Here is a 22967-nt window from a genome sequence, read left to right as displayed (position 1 = left end):
GCCACACAAAAAAACCACGCTGTCAAACACGGGCATATATTCAACAGGTATCGGAGATGTGCACCTACCGAAAATATTAGATTATCTTTATACTCTCTCTCTCTCTCTCTCTCTCTCTCTCTCTCTCTCTCTCTCTCTCTCTCTCTCTCTTATATGCATAACTAATTTATGTACCTAAATTATTTCCTAATTTTTAAAAATCCACAATATTCTTACCAGTAAATCATACTTCCCCTGGTTGAAGATAACTGATCGGCACGGGCTAAGTGTATCGCATTCTGTACAATAGAGAATGGTATTTACTGTTGGAATCCAAATTGAGTTTATCGTTTTGTTTCATGGATTATGCAAATAAAGGGAGTTTTACAACTACTTAGAGTAGTTCGACGGGTGTACACGTACATCTGCTGTCCTTTACAGATATTACGAGTAGACCCAGGTAAACAGTCGTCCGCATTCTACGCGTTTGCTTGGCAAGCATACATGTCATGTTTATAAGTACAGTAGTATTTATGTATTTGCCTTTTACTTAAAGTAATTGTGAATTGTATATATATATACACTTTGCTTATTTTATTTTATCAATAGATAATACATGAAATATTCCTCTGCGTTTTTGTATAGTTTTTACATATTGACAGCAAATGTACCCACATTCACGTAAGGAAAAGGCATTCTATATACACATGCATATTTATTCAAAGCTGTTAGAATGATTTACCACTGTACGGTATGTTTACTATAATTTTGAGCACTGTGTGGTGTTCCAAAACGTGATTTCATTTTTTCTTAACCCTTTCTCTACAGGCACATTGTAGAGGTTTTTAAAGACTAAATGACAATATTTTTAAATCGAGTTACATCTGCATGTATCACGATTTTAGGTAGGCATGTGATATATAATTTTGTTACGAATTGGACAGGGAACATTTTTTTCATAAAGTTTGTCATGTTATCCCATGACCACAAAGAGTTCTACGGGGTCAAAGGTCATTTAAGTGCACATTTTTGCAATCTTTTTTCTCTGGAATATATATATTACGACCCCTCTCACTGGATTCGAGTCAAAAATAGGAAATTCTAAATGTATGAGCTGATATGTCTTTTGAAATACTACAAAAACATCACAATCAAATTAATCAATTTTATTGACAAACAAATATTTTTGGTTGCTAAGTAACAACACTCATGGTGTAATTTTGACCATAATTTGCCTTTCTACATCCATTCGACACAATTCAAACATAATTACATTGCATGATGATTAGTAAATGTCAAGCTATTTTAAAAATATAATCTTTGACTAGATCTTAATCATTTTAAAAGGTTTTTAAGAAAAAATATAATGAAGAGAATTAAGGTCAAAGGTCATAAAATGAAAATTTCGTACTTCATATACATATTCATCATTTTCTAATAATATGACGTTTTGCCATTGTATCCCACTAAATAGTATAAATATTGCAACATTAAAACAAAGATCTTTCCTGTTAAAATCTAAAAAAATCAATTTTTCATACTCAAATATATTTGGTTGCTAGGCAACAACACCATTATGATATCAAATGCTATGAGAAAATAATGCCCGGTTTTCCTCCCCAAGTTCATTGTACATGTATACGAATGTTCAAGTACTTACTTTCAATCACTAAATTTAAATGTACTTGCATTATATTTAATAAAAGTTGTTCTTCTTATATTCAACCTCTTAAAACATATTTCTAGACATAATTCTTGATACTAGGTTGTTCCGATACGGGCGTGCGTTGACCAATATATGTCTATCGACTGAAACTTCTCAGCAGACATGTATAAGATAATGCCCAAAAATCTGAAGAAAAAAAAGATTGTTTATACTTAGCCCCAATATAGACCGATCTCAAAAGATATTCATGTATTCATTGACCCCAGGTCATTAAGTTGAAAACGAGGCTAAGCTAGGTTTCTCCTCCGCAACAATTACAACATGGCTGAGGAAGTGCCGATTCCAAAACGCGATGAATACTGTTGTGTTCCGCAATGCAACGGGAACGCAAGGCTCCACAAAGAACTCAGTTTTCATAAAATACCATCCTTGAAAAAACCTGACCTGAGGAGAAGATGGATTATTGCTATCCGTCGGGATGAAGGGCCGCTTTTTAAGGTAAACATGCATGCACGCGTGCGTTGTTTACATTATGATTTTTCATACGACAACGGCTGTTATTTTATATTTGTGGTAAAAAAGGACTAGAAATTGATTTACTATGAACGTGTTATTTATAACATAAAAATAAATTACCCGAAAAAGAGTCATAAAAATATTTTATGCGGTTATTTAAGAGGAAGCTATCACGTTTGTTTTTGCATGGTAAAATGTGTTTGCGTACTTCTGCATGACTTCGACTTTTTGATATATTTGAAATGGTATTTTCTTATATATAACGAAACCAATGAAAAAACTGGATCTCCTCTATTTCTGTTTAGATCGGAGGTAACACTGTTGTGTGTTCACGACATTTTAAGACTGAGGACTTCAGATGGACACTTGTCCGAAAATGCCTAAAGCCTGACGCTGTTCCTTCAGTATTCCAGTGGACTGGTGAAGTCAATACAAGAAAGCCACCGAAAGAAAGGACTTCGCAACACAAAAAAGTATTAGCCGAGATACATGTACCTTCTTCCTCCCAAGAACTGCAAACAAGTGATGATTTACATGATGAAAATTTGCCAGAAGTGTCATCAGATGAGTAAGTTGTGCATGCCCCTAAACCATGTTTCTATTTTTTTTTTTTTTCAATTTATTTTGCCTTTGTGACCAATGTATAATGCTCAATAATTGTCCATCAATCACATATAAAAATACATAATTGCATAAAGTATGTATTTGTGAGTAGATATGACACAGCTTGAGATAAATTAAACACAATATTTTGTGTCATAAGAAGAATTTCACAGCTTGAACCCCTCACAGATTAACATTTACGTGTAGATGATTACATACAAACATGTATATACAGTAACCATCTGTTATTAACGATAAATGTTCATTTACTTGATAAACAATTTATGTTTTGTAAATTTTACACACACACAACATGGTATGAAGTTGAATTTTCCATTTTAATAATTCATGAAAAGTGAGACAATACTGAAAAGTCAATTTTGTTTTTGTTGTTGAATTTAAATACATATGTACATGATACTTTCAATGTTTATTTTATGGGTTTTTTTATTTACAGAAACAAAGACCCCCATATTGAGTGTAGTGCAAAGCTTGCTGAACTGCAGAAGATTTTGGAAGATAAAGAATCAGAAATTAAAGCTAAGAATGAAGAAATAGAAGCTTTAAATAAAAAATTGACCCTCGAACGCTTTGGTATCAACCGATTTTCATTTGACAATGAAATGGTAGAATTTTACACAGGATTTCCCAGTTATGCTTTATTTCTTACATTCTACAATGCAATTAAACCAACCGCTCTTCGCATGAAAAGCGTTTACTACAGCCAAGTTGATGAATTGAGTAGTAGAGGTAGACCAAAAGCAATGGACTCAATTGACGAGCTCTTCATGTTTCTATGTAGATTGAAATGTGGTTTCCTATCTGATGATTTATCTGTACGATTTAATATTCATAAGTCCACAGTAAGCAGGAAAAATATAACCTGGGGAAATTACATGTATTTTTTGTTGGGAGGTATAAATATCTGGCCATCACGAGAAAAAATATTACAGCATATGCCTAATGATTTCAAAGTTTCATATCCAAAGACTCGCATCATCATAGACTGTACCGAGATTTTCTCAGAAAGACCATCCTCACTGGCCCTTGCATCTAAAACATTTTCAACCTACAAGAGCCACAACACATGGAAGGGTCTAGTAGGAATAGCACCTAATGGATCAATCACTTTTATATCCTCTTTATATTCTGGATGCATGTCTGATGTTGAAATTACTAAACGCTGTGGCCTTATTGAACTCATGGAGACAGGCGACCAAATAATGGCAGATAAGGGTTTTGTCCTGAATAATGTATTGAAAGACACCGGAATTTCAGTGGCAACCCCACATTTCTTGTGCGCAGATGGCCAATTCACAGCTTCACAAATAGAAGACAACCAGAAAATTGCATCACTAAGAATACATGTTGAACGGCATATCAAGAGGGTGAAGGAATATAAACTACTACAATCAACAGTACCACTCTCAATTGCAGGATCAGTGAACCAGTTGTGGACCGTGGCCAATCTTCTTACGTTATTCAGAAGGCCATTAATAAAGCAGAAAAAATAAAACTTATGTTTCACATTTTTTGTTCTTATTTCATCTAACAATATCACATATTTAGCAAATAACTGAAATACAAATTTTATTCCAAATAATAAGTCAGAAAAAATAAATCCAATTTGTCTTTTGCACATTGCCAGAACTGCTCATTAAAATAAATTGTTTCCAAGTGAGATACATTTTCCAACCATACATAAAAATCACACCACTCTAATCCTGTTACAGCCATTTGCATTTGAACTTGGTAATAGTAGTTATCGTTTGTTTTTAATTTTAATTGTCCATTGTCCTCTCGAAGACATTTCACTTTTGACAAGTCGTCAGTGTCCGGGCACTTTATTTCTAGCAATCCAAAAGGTGGATCCCTTGATGGACAGTAAACTTTCCTGTCTGGAGTTGCAGCCAACCAATGAGAAAAAGGACTAACAACCACTCCGCAAGGATACAGATTAACATTGTTATCCATTTTCTGTAAAAAAAAAAAATAATAATAATAATAATGTCCATAATAAAATTGAAAAAAAGAACAGTAAAAATACAATTAGTAAATTCATCAACAGGTTCAGTTGCACAATAAATCTGATTCAATATACATGGATGCTGTTCTATACATTATTTATATGTACATGTAGACAGTGTGAGGTCTCCTTGACAGTTATTCTTTATCTGATTTTTTTTAATAAAATCGTCAGCTGCCTATGTAGAATACAAGCACGGAAAGAAAAATATAACTCATTCTATACAAAATGTATATGTCAATCTATATATAAAATGAAAGGATATGATGCAAATGTAAGTCAATGATATACATGTACATGTAACATGCCATCAAGTAAAGTACAATTTACCTCACTATATGCTTGAGCAGCAACACCTTCAGTCTCAATGCCACGTTTCATAGCAGCAGACTGAAAACGTCTAGCTGTTTGTAACCTCTCTGCTAGTTTTCTGCCATCTGAAAAAATATGCAAAATGTTGTCTTTACAATTTTTAACAACATGAACAATAAGCAATGTTTGTTGGGTGATACAATGTACATGTAAGTAACTTTTTTGTACATGTTGTTAAGTAAAAGAAAATTTTACTATTTTTTTCTTTTCTTTAAATTTTTCTTTTTTTTTCCTGAAAATTTCTAAATCAAATGCTTATAATACCAAAATTTATTTTTATTGCTGTTTACATTGCAAGTTTTAAAAAAGATCTATGAAAAAAAGACTGTTTAAAAAGTATTATTTGCAATAATTACCTGCCCGTCGCTTGGCAATTTCCCCTGATGATGAAGCTGTGATTCTAGCATGCCGCAGTTTATGCCACTTCGGATCATTCGACTGCTCCCGGGTGCTTTCCTCCATTTCAATGCTCTCAAGCTCTGTTAATTTCAAGGAATCAAATTTTTTTACTTGATTTTCACTCAGTACATATGACACATTATCCTTCATTACATTCCTCACTGGCAAATTTGGAAAGTCATTAACTTCCATCAGATTAAGAACATAATCAGTTGCTAACTTCTGCTGATAGCTGAGTACACTTCCTTTTTGAAAATTGCCAAATTTTGTCTGCACCCTTTCTGTTGAATTTTCTACTGATGTGTTAAACATGATGTTTAGGTCCTTGATTTCATCCAAAAACCCATTCACATCCAATTCCTCCTCTCCACATATAGGATTATATAAGGTTGACTTAATTCCTTTTGTAGCTCTCTGTGGGTTATTCCGGTCGTACCCTTGCACAACAATATTGTCAACCTTTTCTCCCTGTAGTTTTTCACCTCTTGGAACATGCCACGTTTGGGGTAATGAAGTTCTTGCAATATCTGTTGGAATAAGCTTATATTTCATCAGTTTATAAAAGGCTATTTGGTAGAGTAGCGCTGTTACATGGCCGCAATATCCACTTTGTCCAATGGCACATGTGCAGAATGAATATTCTACTTGTTCCTGATTGATCAAGACCTAAAATAGGGAATGAAAAGTTCAATATTGAAATATATGCATGTACATGTGTATATGTACAATGTACATGTACTTAAAATGTATATAGATGACCAAATGAGACAACAAACAAATGTTTATAAAGGGATAAAAATTAACGAAATTAGATGAATGTCATTAAAAATTATATCTTTACATGCACCTACACCATTTTTTAATTTTCATAACACATATGCAGTATATGTACATGTATGTAACATTTGTTTTAAATATTTCTAAGTGAAAATGAACCGAAGAGAACTTATTTTTTATACCTTTATATCATGGGGAGACTCATTTTTCCTTTGTGATCTGTAACATTTCCCTTTAACAAGGCAACCCTCATTATCTTCATAAACTGAAAAATAACATAATTGTGATTGACAATACCACATCTTCATATTTTTCTATATGATACGGTGTGTATTCAGCGTGAAGAAAGAAAAACCATAAGTAATGTATGATGAATTATATGTAAACACATTTTATACAATTCTACATGATCATGCTTTTTATAAAAAATCATTTTGAAACTTTTTTCCCTTTACTTTTGAATTGATTGAAAATTATTAATCCAGAGGCTTCCACTCTTCTCTGACAACATTGATAGTAGACAATGCATAATTAATGTTAACTGTATGGTCAGCAAACAAACACCTTGAAATTATTAGACCACTCGAAGCACAACGAAAATGGACCCCCCCCCCCTTTTCAATTGATTTGGGTGATAAACTTTATTATTTACCGTTCATGTTGTCCATCATTTTGAAAAAGCAGCCTTATATTAGGTTAATTGGATAATCTCTCATACTGAATTATTAAAACTGCAGCTTTTCCAGAACACCAGAAAGGAAAATCGTACATTGTTATATTGTTGTATGAATTTTTGCCAACTTACCCGACACAGACTGCACATATTGCTCACTGTAGTACTTGAAACCTTTAGTCATTTGTTCCTTTCCGGAGCTAGTTGATTGAGATTTAATAAAATTCTCAACGAATGCGAATGTAACATCGGGAACAAGAGATAAATCCTTCGTAAAAGCAGTCGTAGTAGCAGTTGCACTGGAGCACGCCATGTTGTTTACATATGGGAACCTAGCTTAGCCTCGCTTTCGGTTTTATATGACTATTTATGAGCATCTAATTAAGATCGGTCTATACTGATGTATTCTCAGATCTCTTGAATACTCAATTGGCTCTGTAAATGTTTTCTATAATCAAGGCCCTCTGAAAATTATGCGTTTAATTACTTGTAAAATTTTATCTGGGGTAATTGTAATACACATTTAATAAATGCGTTAGATGCACAGCCAGATTAATTTTGGTAAAGGTAATCTTATAAAATGCATTTTATTATTCGTTTTAAACTGGAAATCACTGTCACAATATAGGTACTTTAAAACTAGTAATACCTGTACAGTTCCTCTTCAGTGAGAGGCTTCGAACTTCCTTGGGAAGCATATGACAAGCCTTCCCCCTAGATATGACCATCACAGCATAATGGTTGGTGGCAACACAGATGGAGAAAACCAAATCTTCTGTCAAAAAACAGCTTCATAAAATCTGCAATTCTCTGAATAATCAGGTCCCATATCTGAAAATAAAAAATGCAAATAAAATCAGTATTGGCCATCATACCATATTTGTCAGCATTTAAAACACTTATCATACCTTATAATAAGAAACAGAATAATGATTTTCCGTGTTTTGTCTCTTTTTGTATGCATGTGATACCTAGTAATGCAACGATAAACAGTAAAATGGTACACGCATATCAGTGTATCATAATGCCATGATTCCATTTGTGAATGTATTATCTGGATTCATTTGAATGTTAACTAAATGTATACGGATTTAACTCTATATTCAACCTCAAAGAGTCATACCAACTGCATGCCAGGTTGTCACTCCGAATGAAATGCCACAGTTCTTGGATCAGGTGTCCCTTTGTCCTCCACATCAACATACTTCCAATGCATGTCTGGATTTGCCAGTAGACTGTCACTAGTGGAAGATACCCGGAAGCTTCCCACTAAATATTGGGATGTCAATAACCTTTTTAAAGATGAAAAAATACAATTAAGAATTATTGGTTTGTGTTTTAAAGCAGAATATAAACTTCATGATAGTAAGGGACAGTTTCGCACGAAAGTACTGATCATATTTATTTAAAGATAGAGATGTCCTATATTTGAAGTGCTATTTGGTAAGGGATTACATACATAGTTATTTCGGATTTCAAAGATTTCGGTTGAGCATCACTGAAGAGACATTATTTGTCGAAATGCGCAGCTGGTGCATCAAAATTGGTACCGTATAAGTTTTACATACATATGTTAGAAATCAAATGAATGGAATATTTTATTATTCTTTGGGAGTGTAGCAGAGTGCGTATTGAAAAAAAAAACCCACTATACATCATGGAGGTGTTAGCATTATGCCCAACATATACAATGGGAGCAAATACTGAAGAAATTCAAGTTAAAATATACAGTGTCCAGCGAAAATATTGTGCCTCTGAGGGAAATTGAATGGCCCCAGATTTAAAGTAGAATTGAATTGGTTCTTCATTGTACACAGTGTCTAAATCCCCTGGCATGGTACTACTCTGATGGGGTGTGGATTTACTTGAAATTAGAGAAAATCTAAGCAAGAAGTGGGCACATGCCCATCAGCTCATAGCACACCAGCATTTATCACGCCTCAGACAAAATTGTTGAAATCTAATTGGTCAGATCTTGGTCACATGACGCCGTGAAAAAAAACCGTATCATGCGAGTAAAATCCGTATTGGGTGAGTAATTTTATTTATCGTCGGGTTCGACTTGCAGCCGTGTCAAAAGGAAAGACATTTGACTAAGTTGTATGATATAGACCCCCACATATACAGTTAGAGGTCTTCGACGTGATAAATTCGTTACACAGTTAGTTAGTGACCTGATACGGAAAAATACATGGTGTGAAAAGAAAACCCGTATCGGGCGAGGCTTCGCCCCGCCCGATACGGGTTTCTTTTCACACCATGTATTTTTCCGTATCAGGTCACTAACTAACTGTGTAACTAATAGTATGGATCATATAATTAAATGCTTTTTCCATAGCCTGTCATAACCAGATTTTGATTGATGTTACCCCCCCCCCCCCCCGTACACCTTTTGTCCCAAACACACATTTTGTTTTTATTTCTGTTACAATATGAAGAAAAACCTCAAATTACGGTAATAAATTATATTATTACGATAATACAATAATGCAATATAGGCTTTCCTAACAGATTGTGTTTTCTTTTCATAGAAAGATAATTTTTTTTATAAACATAGAAAATCTTGGAAAATAGCCTCCGCACCAATGGTCATGAATGCCTAGTCTGATTAAAACCATTCCACCCTTTTCTCATCGTACATTAAATCCACCCTCTTCTTACACTCGCGCGTCAGGTGAGGAGATACCAAAAGGTGGGGGAGTCAGACTGATTAATGCCGGGCCAGGACAGATTAATTGATGTCAGATATGTTCAGCTCTTAATAAACAATTGGGTGTTATACACTTGGTTTAGATATCATAAAATATAAATATTTTCTTTCATGAAACGACAAATTATGGCATCAAATCGCGGTTAATATATTAATCGTGCATTTTTCATAACATGACATAACCGCGAACGTTTTTTTCTTCTAGTCGGCCTATGTGGCTACATCAACTTACATGTTTATACTGAATGCATGATCGTTTGGGTCATCCTGCAACAGGATATCCAAGGTATCTTCAGACTTCTTCATCTGACATCAGGTCGTTTCAAGATGTAAAATACAATACAAGCATTTGTTGTGTTGTTGTTTTCGTTGAAACGGAAACACGTGTGCTGTCCGTGGACACTTTCAGAAAACCCCGCGGCCGCGATCCGGATCACGGGGGGAAAAGTATTATATATACAATATGCAGACTGGTCTTTTTGTTTTCTTTGTTTGGCAGAAAAAAAATATTTCTATACCGAATAAATATTACATAACGTTTATATCTGAATTTGAAGTATTTTTTTATTCACTCTACCGACGTAACATTCTCATTAGATGTTTTATGAAGTTACAATACAAGTAGGTGGTGAAACTGTTATTTACCAATAATGGTTTTTATACTTCTTTTTTTTTTTAAAGCAGAGAATACCTGACTGATTCTTTCATACATATATGTATATTGTTTTAGTGTATCAAAAAGTACTCATATTACCAACAGAGGACAATACAAATAGTTTTCACTACTTTATAGTGCGATGCGCGTCGACCGCTTTCAGCACCGACGTTTTATCGCTAATTTTAAAGAAAACCGCGCAGCATGTCCCAATTTCATTTTATCGTAATATAGAAACTAACAAGAATTACAACACGAATTAGGGCCCATCAAAAAGAAAATTTCCTGTACTTTTACAGGCTGTATTTACTTTTCCCTATTTCCATATATGAATATTGGTAAAACGTCGATCTGTTTAAACATTGCGAAATAAAATTGTAAGAAAGCGTACATGTGCAAAAAATAGCTATTTTCTTGTAACTTTGCCAGGCATTAGAAATAATTTTTATATGTTCTGAAAGCAGGGAATATATGCTTTTGAAAAATATAAAAAATAGTGCATTCATACGGGAGATTAAAAAAATCGTATCGAGGGGGAAAATGGCCTTGCGACAAAGTGTTGCGTCATATTTAGACGAAGCCATCTTTCGCTTTAAATGCTTTTATTAATTTAATAACTTTATTTACTTAACTGATTTTTACATAGTTAAAAAATAGAGAAAATTTCCAAAAATATGATATATAGATCATATATTTTATGACCGTAGTTTGAAAGATTTAGAGGCACTCCTTTTGCGCTGTCCCGTTTTTACGCGCCACCGGTCAAATTGACCGGTACGGTAGAGAAGGGGTTAATGTCCTATAATTTAGTATCGGATATGTACTTGTTACCTGTCGAAGCTACTCGCACAGGTAAATCGAAGACACTGATGTGACGTGAAGCGTAGTGAAACCCGTCCCCTTATACATTGTATACCATGCGAAACTGATACATATAACGACAGAATATCAAACTAATATGGCGGATTATCAGAGAAATATGGCGGTTCTATAGAATTACACTAGATTTATTAATTCATGTCAGCTTTAACGGCAAACTGACAATTCAACTATATGACAAAAAGGATGAGTACAGCTTCTCCATCGTCAACTTCCCATATTTATGTAACAATATTCCAGGATCACCTGCATATGATGTTGATATCTCTCAACTGAAGCAAAAGCTTGTTTTGCGTGTGGTCAGTTATTAAAGCAAGGCAAGGTATTGGCAAACAAGGTGATGGTACAGGGGTTTCAACAGTCTCGATTGAAGTGAACATTTCCCAATTTCTATGGTCGTTATAACGATCTAGTTCGTCAATACAACCTATCACTGGGTCATATGCTGTCGGACGTGTTTCATGCCGATTGTTAGGCCGTTCTTGGCACACTTATTTTGACTACGGTTAACTGTGTTTACCTGATTAGGATATAGGGCTCACCGCGAGTGTGACCCGCTTATATGAGTTATGAGATCGATCACTGTCCGTTATCTTCACCTTTCCAATAAGGAATACAAAAAACAGGAGTTCGACAAATAAGGACCCCTGGATATACCAGAGTTGGGATAAGATGGTTAGAAAGAGTAATCATACCTGTGACCGGTCACATCCTTCCTGAGTCCTATATCTTGATAATGAAAACAGAATAATGGGTAGTTAGAATCAGTGTGTACAAAAAACAATTGATACAAAACACGTCAAACATTGTTTGAGGCAATGGCAGGTTGTATTTGCAAACTAGATCATTATAACGACCATATAAATTGCAAAATGCTAAGATTAAACAAGACTGTTGAAATTTTGTAAGGAACCCGTCTTGCTTTAAAAAAGAATCATAAAGAAAACAGGGTTTTGCGTTCCGAATCAGTTGAGTAGATATATACACTATTTACAGTTGATGATGGACTAGTTACTACCTGTTAAGTAGATATGGGAAGTTAATGGAGAAGTTCAAATCATTCCTTGTGTCATAAGTTTGCCGATAAGATCTATTTTAAATAAAATATCCAAGTACGAAGCAGGTGTAGAGGTATATGTGGTGTTTTTTATTTCTTTTTTTTTTGTTGTTGGATATATCGAATCGATATATGAATGAAAACGATTTTGTTAATAGGTAAAACGTCGTTGATATATCTAAATGTAAAGTTGACACTCTAACAAATATACTTCTAAGAATTTACTGGTCACTATCACAGATGGACGAACTGACTGTAACCATATCAAGCTAACACATTAAAAAGTCACAATGTAGATATAAAGAGTTTATTATGTACAATATATCATAAAGATCATGATCCTAATTCCACAAGTGTCTATGATCTTGGCTCATTAGCGTAGAATTCTGTGGGTTTGACGGATGTACCCACTCCTGGAGTTTGGTTGACCTTGTACTATACGATTACTCTCCACATCCTGCATACACTGGTTATATGAAGATAACTGTAGTAGACCACAGGGAGAAGACCTGTTTTGATACACATCCATATAATGTAATATATTACTTATACGCACTGAGTGGCGTGACATTACACATAAATACACACATAAAATTATCTTATTTGCAGATAACATCCTGGACATGTCTTCTGTTTAAGACAATACATTTATACTTTTGTCTATTGGAAAGACTCCACAAAGACATTGAAGTTTTACATTGCATTGCTATGCATTTACATATATTGGACAAAATCTTCTTTATGACTATAATACTGCACCATACACAGAACACTTGTTTCAACTAGTACCATTTTGAAACGAATGAGAATCACATGCATGGAATTAAGTTAACACTAAGGAACTCGGTAACTGGATGTTTTAGGACAGTCAAAAAAACAACAACATAAAACAATAGACAAACTGCTGAGTAGTAAATAAAAAAGCTTACCTCAGAAAAGCTGGATCATATGCTGCATCATGTATACGCCTTGTATAGCATCGGAGAAGGTTTGTTGATCAATATCGGATTTCAAACATTTCGGTTGAGCATCACTGAAGAGACATTATTTGTCGAAATGCGCATCTGGTGCATCAAAATTGGTACCGTATAAGTTTTACATTACATACATGCAGAGAAGTATGAAAACGTCAATCCTGCTAGACTGTCGTGTCCAAACTGAATTCCGGACGGGCTGGTGGTTTAAAGTCCAATCAAGTTAGGTTCAAATTAGGGCACAGTAAAAAGAGGTTCCAAACAGGATTTGGGGTGTGTTCAATATATACACAAAATAGGAGTATATGTATTTAAATTACATACAAAATGATAATAAGGAGAACTTAATGCTACACTCACTTTTCAACATTTGTTCACATTATAGGGCAAATTAGCTTATAAGGTGTTGTCACCCGTGCAACTATATAAACTTTAAGTTGGTAAATTGTTTTAAGTCAATGCGAAATTACAAACCAAAATTAATCAAACACTAATGCACTTCTTTATCGAATAAGTGGAGGAACGTAGATACCATACCCAAGTGATAGTGGGATATGTCTATATACGTATAGGAAGTTGATGATGACGGGCCTTAATTTGTCTTAGCTGCCATAAACCTTATGTGTTCGTTTACCATTAACGTCCCAAATCAATAAAGAGAGATATTCAGATATATATAAAACACAGTTAAAAATTATGTGATGCTTTTATTTCGAGTTGACTGGATAATTTCTTATCAATAAATGTAATGGAAAATATAAATATTAGAAAATAGACAAACCGTTCATGATGGATTTAAATTACTTGTTCAAAGGCAAATATAGTGCAAATACCGTGCTGTCGCAAATGGGATAAGTTTAAAAAATTATATAGTTCATCATGGGAGTGTTGATCAATTAAGGTTAATCAGGAAATATTTTTGATTAAGATACTTGGGGATAAATAAAATAGCAACGTTACAAATGGACTTTTTGATGCAATGACACTGCAAGTTATAATTATTTTTATACAGAGTAGGTGCAGATTACGAACAATGTTGAAGTGATGAATCGTATATCTATTATAAGCAATGCAAAATTGAGAGTTGGATAAACATGGACCCCTGGGTAAACCATACATGGGAACATGTGTTTAAGAAGAGTAAACATTTCCTATCTGCCGACTAAGCATCCCCTTATGACCGGTCACATCTACCATGAGCCTTAAAAATGGAGTTATCCGCAGTCAACACCAGTGGGTAAAGAATGGCCTAATAATTAGTATGAAAAAAAGATTAGATATAATTTGACATAACGGCAGATTGTATTGGTAAATTAGATCGTTATAACGAGCATAGAATTTGCGAAGTGTTGACCATAAACGAGACTGTTGAAACTCCTGTAATATCGACTTCTTTGTAAGAATCCTGCCTTGATTAAAAAAAATATAAGGAGAGCAAGGTTTTGAGTATCGAATCAGTTAAGATATATGAACATCATATACAGTTGAGAATGGAATACTGCTACATGTTATGTAGCTATGGGAAGTTGAGGGGAAGATTAAATCATTCCGTGTGTCATTAATTTGCCGTTAAGTTTTATATTCAATAAAATATCTAAGTACGAAATATATGTAGAGGTATATGTGGTGTTTTTATTTCAAGTTCATGTGGAAATATCAACTCTACATATGAATGAAATGATTTTGTTGATAGGTAAAACGTCGTCGATATATCTAAATGTAAAGACGAAAGCCTAACAACTGTAGTTCTGAGAAACTAGTCACTTTTCAACATTGGTTGTAATTATAATGCAGATTTGCGCTGAAGGTGTTGTCACCCGTACATCTATATAAACTATAACTTGGGAATTTCTTCTGAGTCAATGAGAAATTACAAACTCAAATCAATTATACACAGATGCGCTTGTTTATCGAATCAGTTGTGCGACGCAGATATCATACACATGTGATAGTGAAATACTGTAACATACATATAGGAAGGTGATGGTGACGGACCTTAATTTTTCTTAGCTGCCATAAAACTTATTTGTTCGTTTACTATTAACGTCCCAAATCAATAAAAAAAAAAAGGAGATTCAAATAGAAAACACAGATAGTGAATTATGTGATGTTTTTATTTCGAGTTGACTGGATACTTTCTGATCAACACGTTTAATATAATTATTATATAATTGACTAACCGTTCGTGATGGATTCAAATGACTTGTTTAAAACCAAATTTAGTGCAAAATATGCTGTCGCAGATTGGATCAGTTTAGAAAATGATTTGTTTCATCATTTGAGCGTTGTTCAATTAAGGTTAATCAGAAAATCTTTTTGATTTAAATAATTGTGAGCAAATAAAATAGCAACGTTACCAAATGGAATATTTGATGCATTGACGAAGTTAGTGATACTGTAAGTATATGTATATACAAAACAATTATTTGTATGCAGAGGAGATTAACATAATGAACTGTGTTGAGCAGTGATAAATCTTATATGTAGTATACGCAATGCAAAATTAAGAATTGGAGAAACATGGACCCCTGGGTAAACCAAACATGGGGACAGGTGTTTAAGAAAAGTACGCAGTTGTGTTAAGTAGGGCCATACAAATATGTCAGGAAAAAAGCGTTAATAAACAGATCAATTTGTGACAAATTCTGTAAACACAACCCTTTTATACAAAAACAGTATGTATATATCATTAAGAGCATATCGACCTCTTATACATTTTTCACCAGACCGACAGTCTCTACATCAACTGTATATCACGTGATCAAACAGCAAGATAAAAACGTATCGTGAATGTATAAATCGTTGAATTGGCACGATATCCAGATATCAATGCAAGTTGAAGTTAATATAACTTCAAAGCATATTAATTTCTTAATTTGAAAAGTGCTGAGAGCAAGTTTATTGTGACTTGTAACATGTCTAATTTTTGCATTGAATATGCAAGATGCAGCAATGTTTGCACATACGAAGTTGAATCTAGTCTGAAAAACATATTTTCTGTTGAAGCCAGAACTTGCTCCCCTAACTTTCCTTTGGCACTGAAGTTCACATGTCACATAAATCAAACTTCTTTCACTTAAAAACCTCGGCGTCTCCTGCCAATGATGAAATTTTTATGTTCAGAAACCCTGTTTATGCAAATTAGTCTATTGTGAAAGTAACTATACGTGTACATTAGGGGTGATATCAAGATCACAATATAATATGGATATTACTTTAGCATGTATGCTATATAAAGAAGAAATGAAACTTTTTCAATACCAGAGAGAATTAATATAACCCATTTGACAGAAACTTTTACACAATTGCAGTTTACCGTTTGAGAGCGATGGTAAATAACGAAACAATATTTTGACATTTCCAGCCACAAAAGGACTGTAGATATGTACGTCATGACCTTCGTCATGACGTATTTTTCATTGTGACGTCGTGCATTATGCCAGTGCGGTAAAGTATATTTATGTACAGCACTGGTATTAAAAATTTTATGGGGAAAGCCTTAACTCAACCGCGTAACCATTCCCTATCGACCGAAAAAGCATCCCCTGTCCACTGGTCACATCTACCATGAGCTCTATAAGCGGAGTGATCCGCAGTCAAAATCAGGGTGTAAAGAATGGCCTAACATATAGTATGAAACACATTATACATAATTTGACTCAACGGCAGATTGTATTGGTAAATTAGATCGTTATAACGAACACAGAATTTCCGAAATGGTGACCATCAACGAAACTGTTGAAACTTCTGTAATTTCAACTTCCAATTATTTGTCAGAAACCTGCCACAATAAAACAGATCATAAGGAGAACAAGGTTTTGGGTATCGAAACAGTTGAGATATTAAACATCATATACAGGTTACAATGGGATACTGTTACATGTTATGTAGATATTGGAAGCTGATGGAGAAGCTAAAATAATTTCGTGTGTCGTTAGTTTGTCGTAAAGATTTATTTTCAATAAAATAACTAAGTACAAAGCAGATGTAGATGTATATGTTGCGGGTTTTTTATTTGAAGTTCATGTGGAAATATCCAATCCACATAGGATTAAAAATGATTTTGTTAATAGGTAAAAGGGTGTTGGTATTTCTATAGGTAGAGTTGAAGGACTAGCAACTGTACTTTGGACTTATTACTAGTTACTTTTCAACATTAGTTCTCATTATAATGTAAATTTGCCTCTAAGGTGTTGCCACCCGTACACCTATATAAACTATAAGTTGGAAATTTGATTTGGGCTAATGGGAAATTACAAACCAAATCGATCATACGCAGAACATGCGCTTGTTTATTGAATCAGTTGGACGACGTAGATATCATTCCAGGTGATAGTGGAATATTTCTACATACATGCAAGGTGACGATAACGAACAGAGATCAATCTCATAACTCCTACAAGCAATACAAAATAGATAGTTATAGGAAGTTGATGGTGGCGGACCATAATTTTTCCTAGCTGCCATAAACCGTATGTATTTGTTTACCATTAACGTCCCAAATCAATAAAGAAAGATATTTAAATATAATACACAGATAGAGAATGATGTAATGTTTTCATTTCAAGATGACTGAATAATTTTTGATCTACAAGTTTTAATGGAAATTATTATTATTAGAAAATAGACAAATCGTTCACGGTGGAATTGTATCACTTGTTTAAACCAAATGTTGTTCAAATATCATGCTTTTGCGTATTTAATCATTTTAGAATAATAATTCCACAAATGTCAATGATCTTGGCTCATTACCTTAGACCTATGTGGGGTTTGACCGGTGTACCCACTCCTGTAGCTTGGTTGTTCTTGTACTATACGATTACACTCCACATCCTGCATACACTGGTTACATCAGGATATCTGTAGTAGACCACAGGGAGAGGACCTGTTTTGATACACATCCATAAACTGTAATAAATTACTTATACGCACTGAGTAGCGTTACATTACACATAAATACACACACAACATTACCTCATTTGCAGATAACACATTCTGGACATGCCTTATGTTTAAGACAATACATTTATACTTTTGTCTATTGGAAAGACTCCACAAAGACATTGAAGTTTTACATTGCATTCCTATGCATTTACAGATATTGGACAAAGTCTACTTTATGACTATAATACTGCACCACACAATGAACACTTGTTTCAATTAGTACCATTTTGGAACGAATGAAAATCACATGCATGAAATTAGGTTAACACTAAGGAACTCCGTAACTGGATGTTTTAGGACTGTTAAAATAACATAAAACAATAGACAAGCTGCTGAGTAGTAAAGAAAACACCTTACCTCAGAAAAGCTGGATCATATGCTGCATCATGTATACGCCATGCATAGGGTCGGAAAAAGTTTGTTGATCAATATAAACTGATATGCAGAGAAGTATGAAAACTTCAATCCTGCTAGACTGCCGTGTCCAAACTGAATTCCGCACGGGCTGGTGGTTTAAAGTCCAGTGAAGTTAGGTTCTTATTAGAGCTGCGTAAAAAGAGGCACCAAACAGGATTTGGGGTGTTTTCGATATATACACAAAATAAGAGTATATGTATTTACATTACATACAAAATGAGAATAAGGAGAATTTAATGCGACAGTCACTTTTCAACATTGGTTCACGTTATAGGGCAAATTTGATTATAAGGTGTTGCCACCCGTGGATCTATTTAAACTTTAAGTTGGTAAATTGTTTTGAGTCAATGCGGAATTACAAACCAAAATTAGCCAAACACTAATGCGCTTGTTTTCCGAAACATTTGAGGAAAGTAGATACCATACCCAAGTGATAGTGGGATATTTCTATATACATATAGGAAGTTGATGGTGACGGGCCTTAATTTTTCTTAGCTGCCGTAAACCTTATGTGTTCGTTTACCATTAACATCTCAAATCAATAAAGAGAGAGATTCAATACAGACAACAATCATAGTATTTTTCTCGAAGTTCTCATGGAAATTCGAAGTATAACAATTTCACACTCTTCTTTTAAGAAAAAAGAAAGAGACAGGCTTGAAAAAAAATTACTGGAAGAGATTGAAATCATAGAGTCGGACTATAACATTAATTTTAAACTTTTAGAGGAAAAAAAGGTTGAACTTGAAATTGTAAGGAAGGAAAAATTACAAGGTCACATCATTAGATCGCGGGCTAAATGGGTAGAAGGGGAAAAACCTAGTAAATATTTCTGTTCTTTAGAATCCCGTAACTTTTTAAACAAAACTATCAAAAAAGTAGAAACACATAAAGATCAGGTCATATATGACCAAGCGGATATTCTTCATCATGTCAAAGATTTTTATGAAACTCTTTACACATGTAAAGATTCAGATCTCTTAGATATAAATTTGGAATATATCATAAATGTCTCGGACACCCCTAGGTTAGATAAGACAGCTTCAAACTCTTTGGATGACAAGATATCTGAAAGTGAAATATATACAGTTCTTAAAAATATGAAAAATAATAAATCACCAGGAAGTGATGGCTCCACCGTAGAATTTTTTAAATTGTTTTGGAAGGACCTCAAAAACCACATTGTATCAGCTGTTAATCATATTTTTCAGAAAAGGGAACTCCCTTTATCACCAAAAATGAGGATTATTACATGTTTGCCAAAAGATGACAACGCCAGACAATTTCTGAAAAACTGGCGTTCAATTACTCTTCTAAATGTGCTTTATAAACTTATATCGGGGTGTCTCAGTTATAGAATAAAATCTACCTTAGATTATTTGATATCGGAAACTCAGTCTTGGTTTATAAAATTCCGGTACATAGGAGAAACACTAGGTATGTGTATGATCTCATGTCTTTCACTGAATCCAGCAACACACCAGGTTTACTTGTACTGATAGATTTTGAATTTTATATATAAGCTTTTAAGTTATTTTGGTTTTGGGTATTGCATAATTACTTGGATAAAAACCTTAAATACAAATATTAAAGCATCTGTATTACAAAGTGGTTTCCTATCAGAGCAATTTGATATACAGAGAGGCTGTAGACAAGGCGACCCTATTGCTCCTTATTTATTTATTCTTTGTGCAGAAATTTTAGCTATTCTTGTGAAACAGAATACAGATATCAAAGGTATAATAGTAAATGGTAAGGAACACAAAATTTCCCAATATGCTGACGACACAACTTTGGCTCTTGATGGTTCACCAAAATCTCTTTTTGCTGCACTTGTCACTATAGATTACTAATCAAGTTTCTCTGGATTAAAAATAAACAGCTCAAAAACAAAATTTGTTTGGATAGGCTCTGAAGAATTCTCTAGTCAAGTATATCACCACACAAGATGGAAACTAGAGTGGGGATGCACTACTTTCAACTTACTAGGAATAGAATTTTCTGTGGATATGAAAAAAAATAGTCGATTTAAATTATAATATTCAGATACCAAAAATTAAAGCGTTGATACGCCAGTGGAATAGAAGAATACTCACCCCCATTGGTCGAGTCACAGTCACCAAATCACTGATTTTACCAAAGCTAAACCATCTGTTTATTACACTACCAAATCCTGATAAAGATATCTTGTCTTTTCTGAATAACTGTTTTTTTTTTTTTAATTTATATGGAATTCAAAGATTGACAAGGTCAAGAGACAAATTGTCACCTAAGATTACTTAAAAGGTTGCGTGAAAATGGTTAAGGTGAACAATTTTATAATGTCTTTAAAATGTTCTTGGATTAAAAGATTAACAAACAGTCACAAACCATGGGTGGATCTTCTTTGGCAGTACATGGCAGTGAGGTGGTAAAAAAAATGATAGATTTTGGAGATGAATATATTTATACTATTATAAACCATAGCAATGATTTTTGGCGTGATGTTTTTCAATCATGGTTAGCAATGATTCGAGCAATGGATGAAAAGTATTTCATGCAAAAACTCAGTTCTATTCCAGTATGGCATAACACAAATATGTGTGTTGGTAATAAAGACATTTGTGTTAAAACATGGTATCAACATGGTGTGAAAATAATTGGAGACTTTTTAGATAAAGATGGAATTTTTTTTATTACTACAAGATTTTTCACAAAAATTTAGACTAGCAAATGTATGTACAATGCAATACAACAGTATTACCAGTACTATATCTAAGTTTTTAAAGACTTTGTCTGTTAAAAGATCAGATGTTAAAGAAAATTGTATACCATTTATTCCTTTTTACTTTGAATTTATACTGTTGAATGATAAATGTTCCAGAGTGTTATATGATATGATAAATAGTAATGATCTCATACCCAAATCAATTCAAAAATGGAACACTGAATTATCTGTCCACTTGATTGGCACGCTGTTTTTGGCTATATTTAGATCTAAAACTTCATAGTTATATCGGATTTCAAACATTTCGGTTGAGTATCACTTAAGAGACATCATTTGTCGAAATGCGCATCTGGTGCATCAAAATTGGTACCGTACAAGTTTTACATTTAGAAGGCAATGTTTCTGTCAAAGAGCTGTTTAAAGTTTGTTTTAAAACAAGTACTGATACCCAAGTTCAGTGGTTGCAGTACCGAATTCTTTACCAGCTTCTTTCTACGAAATATTACCCCAAGAAAATCAGTATAATTTCAAATGACTGTTGTTCATTTTGTAAAGAAAATGTAGAAACAATGCAACATATGTTTATGTCTTGTTCTTATACTTTAGCACTGTGGAATAATCTTTGCATGCATATTTTCAGAAAAAACATAAAAAAGAATTGGTTTTAATGTTAGTAATGTTATTTTGGGTGAAACACCTCTCAGTTTGTGTAATAAAGTTGTTAATTTCATAATTATGTATACCAAACAATATGTTTTCAATTGTTCAAAACAAAACAAAATTCCTCATATCACTGGGCTGATATATTATCTTTCTTTCAAATACAAAGTTGAAAAATTTGTAGCAATTAAGAGCCATTCTCTGTAACCACTTAAACATTTATATAAGGGGTCCGGCACGCACTGTCACCGATTTTTTTCAAATTTGGCACATCGACTTAATCTGGAATAAGTAATGTAAAACCATCATAATTTGGTTGCTATGCAACTCTGTTGTCATGGTAACACGTGCATGCCATTCAGGTCACAAAAGAGTCAATTTTCACATGAAAAATGACCATTTTTTATTCAACTATACTGTATTAAGCTGTTTTAGTTCTTATTTAATCATTATCAAATGATACTATATAGCATTTTTGTTATTTAGTTTGATATTTAGATAAAGGTTTGAATAATTCTGTTATATTTTCATTCTGTCTGAAAAAGAGGGTTGTTTGATACATTCTGAAAAAGCTAATTTAGAGGCAAATTTGAATGATGGATAAAAATTCCCGCATTCAGCTTGAAATATATAAATGCTTGTACAACATACATTAGATATAGTACTATCATATAACAATGAGACATGTTTGGGAATCTACCATCTAAGCTGTGTTTCCATGGAAACAAAATGATGCATTTCGTCATGATATGACAGTAGAGATGCATTTTTCAATGTAATTCCAAATACAATTTTCTATGTATTCAAAGTATATAATCTTAATAACCGACTGCTGCTGATGTTAGATTTTAAATTTTAACAAGTTTAATGTGAGAATTCATGTTGGTTGCCATGGAAACGAAAATTGCTATTTCTTTTCAAATTCGAAATCCATGCAAAGTAAATAAATTTTT

At 33.5% G+C, this 22967-nt stretch overlaps 2 protein-coding genes across 2 annotated transcripts; one reads left to right on the top strand and one right to left on the bottom strand.

The window, feature by feature from the left end:
• Positions 1–1966: 1966 nt before the first annotated feature.
• On the top strand, positions 1967–4278 carry LOC125661232 (uncharacterized). Its single transcript, XM_048893165.2, has 3 exons — positions 1967–2143; positions 2467–2729; positions 3222–4278. Exons 1-3 carry the CDS (start codon positions 1967–1969, stop codon positions 4276–4278), a joined length of 1497 nt encoding a protein of 498 aa, XP_048749122.1.
• A 3-nt stretch (positions 4279–4281) lies between these two features.
• LOC125661233 (uncharacterized) lies at positions 4282–7385 on the bottom strand. The gene is made up of 5 exons (XM_056152354.1): positions 7144–7385; positions 6521–6603; positions 5519–6227; positions 5121–5227; positions 4282–4741 (listed from the first exon to the last, which is right to left on the bottom strand). The coding sequence occupies exons 1-5, from the start codon at positions 7322–7324 to the stop codon at positions 4355–4357; spliced, it is 1467 nt and encodes a 488-aa protein (XP_056008329.1). The 5' UTR covers positions 7325–7385; the 3' UTR covers positions 4282–4354.
• Between the last annotated feature and the right edge of the window lie 15582 nt (positions 7386–22967).

Source organism: Ostrea edulis, chromosome 10, assembly GCF_947568905.1.
Source record: "Ostrea edulis chromosome 10, xbOstEdul1.1, whole genome shotgun sequence".
NCBI classification, from domain to species: domain Eukaryota; kingdom Metazoa; phylum Mollusca; class Bivalvia; order Ostreida; family Ostreidae; genus Ostrea; species Ostrea edulis.
Note: the sequence above shows the minus strand (reverse complement) of the source record. Positions and strands in the feature narration are given on the sequence as shown.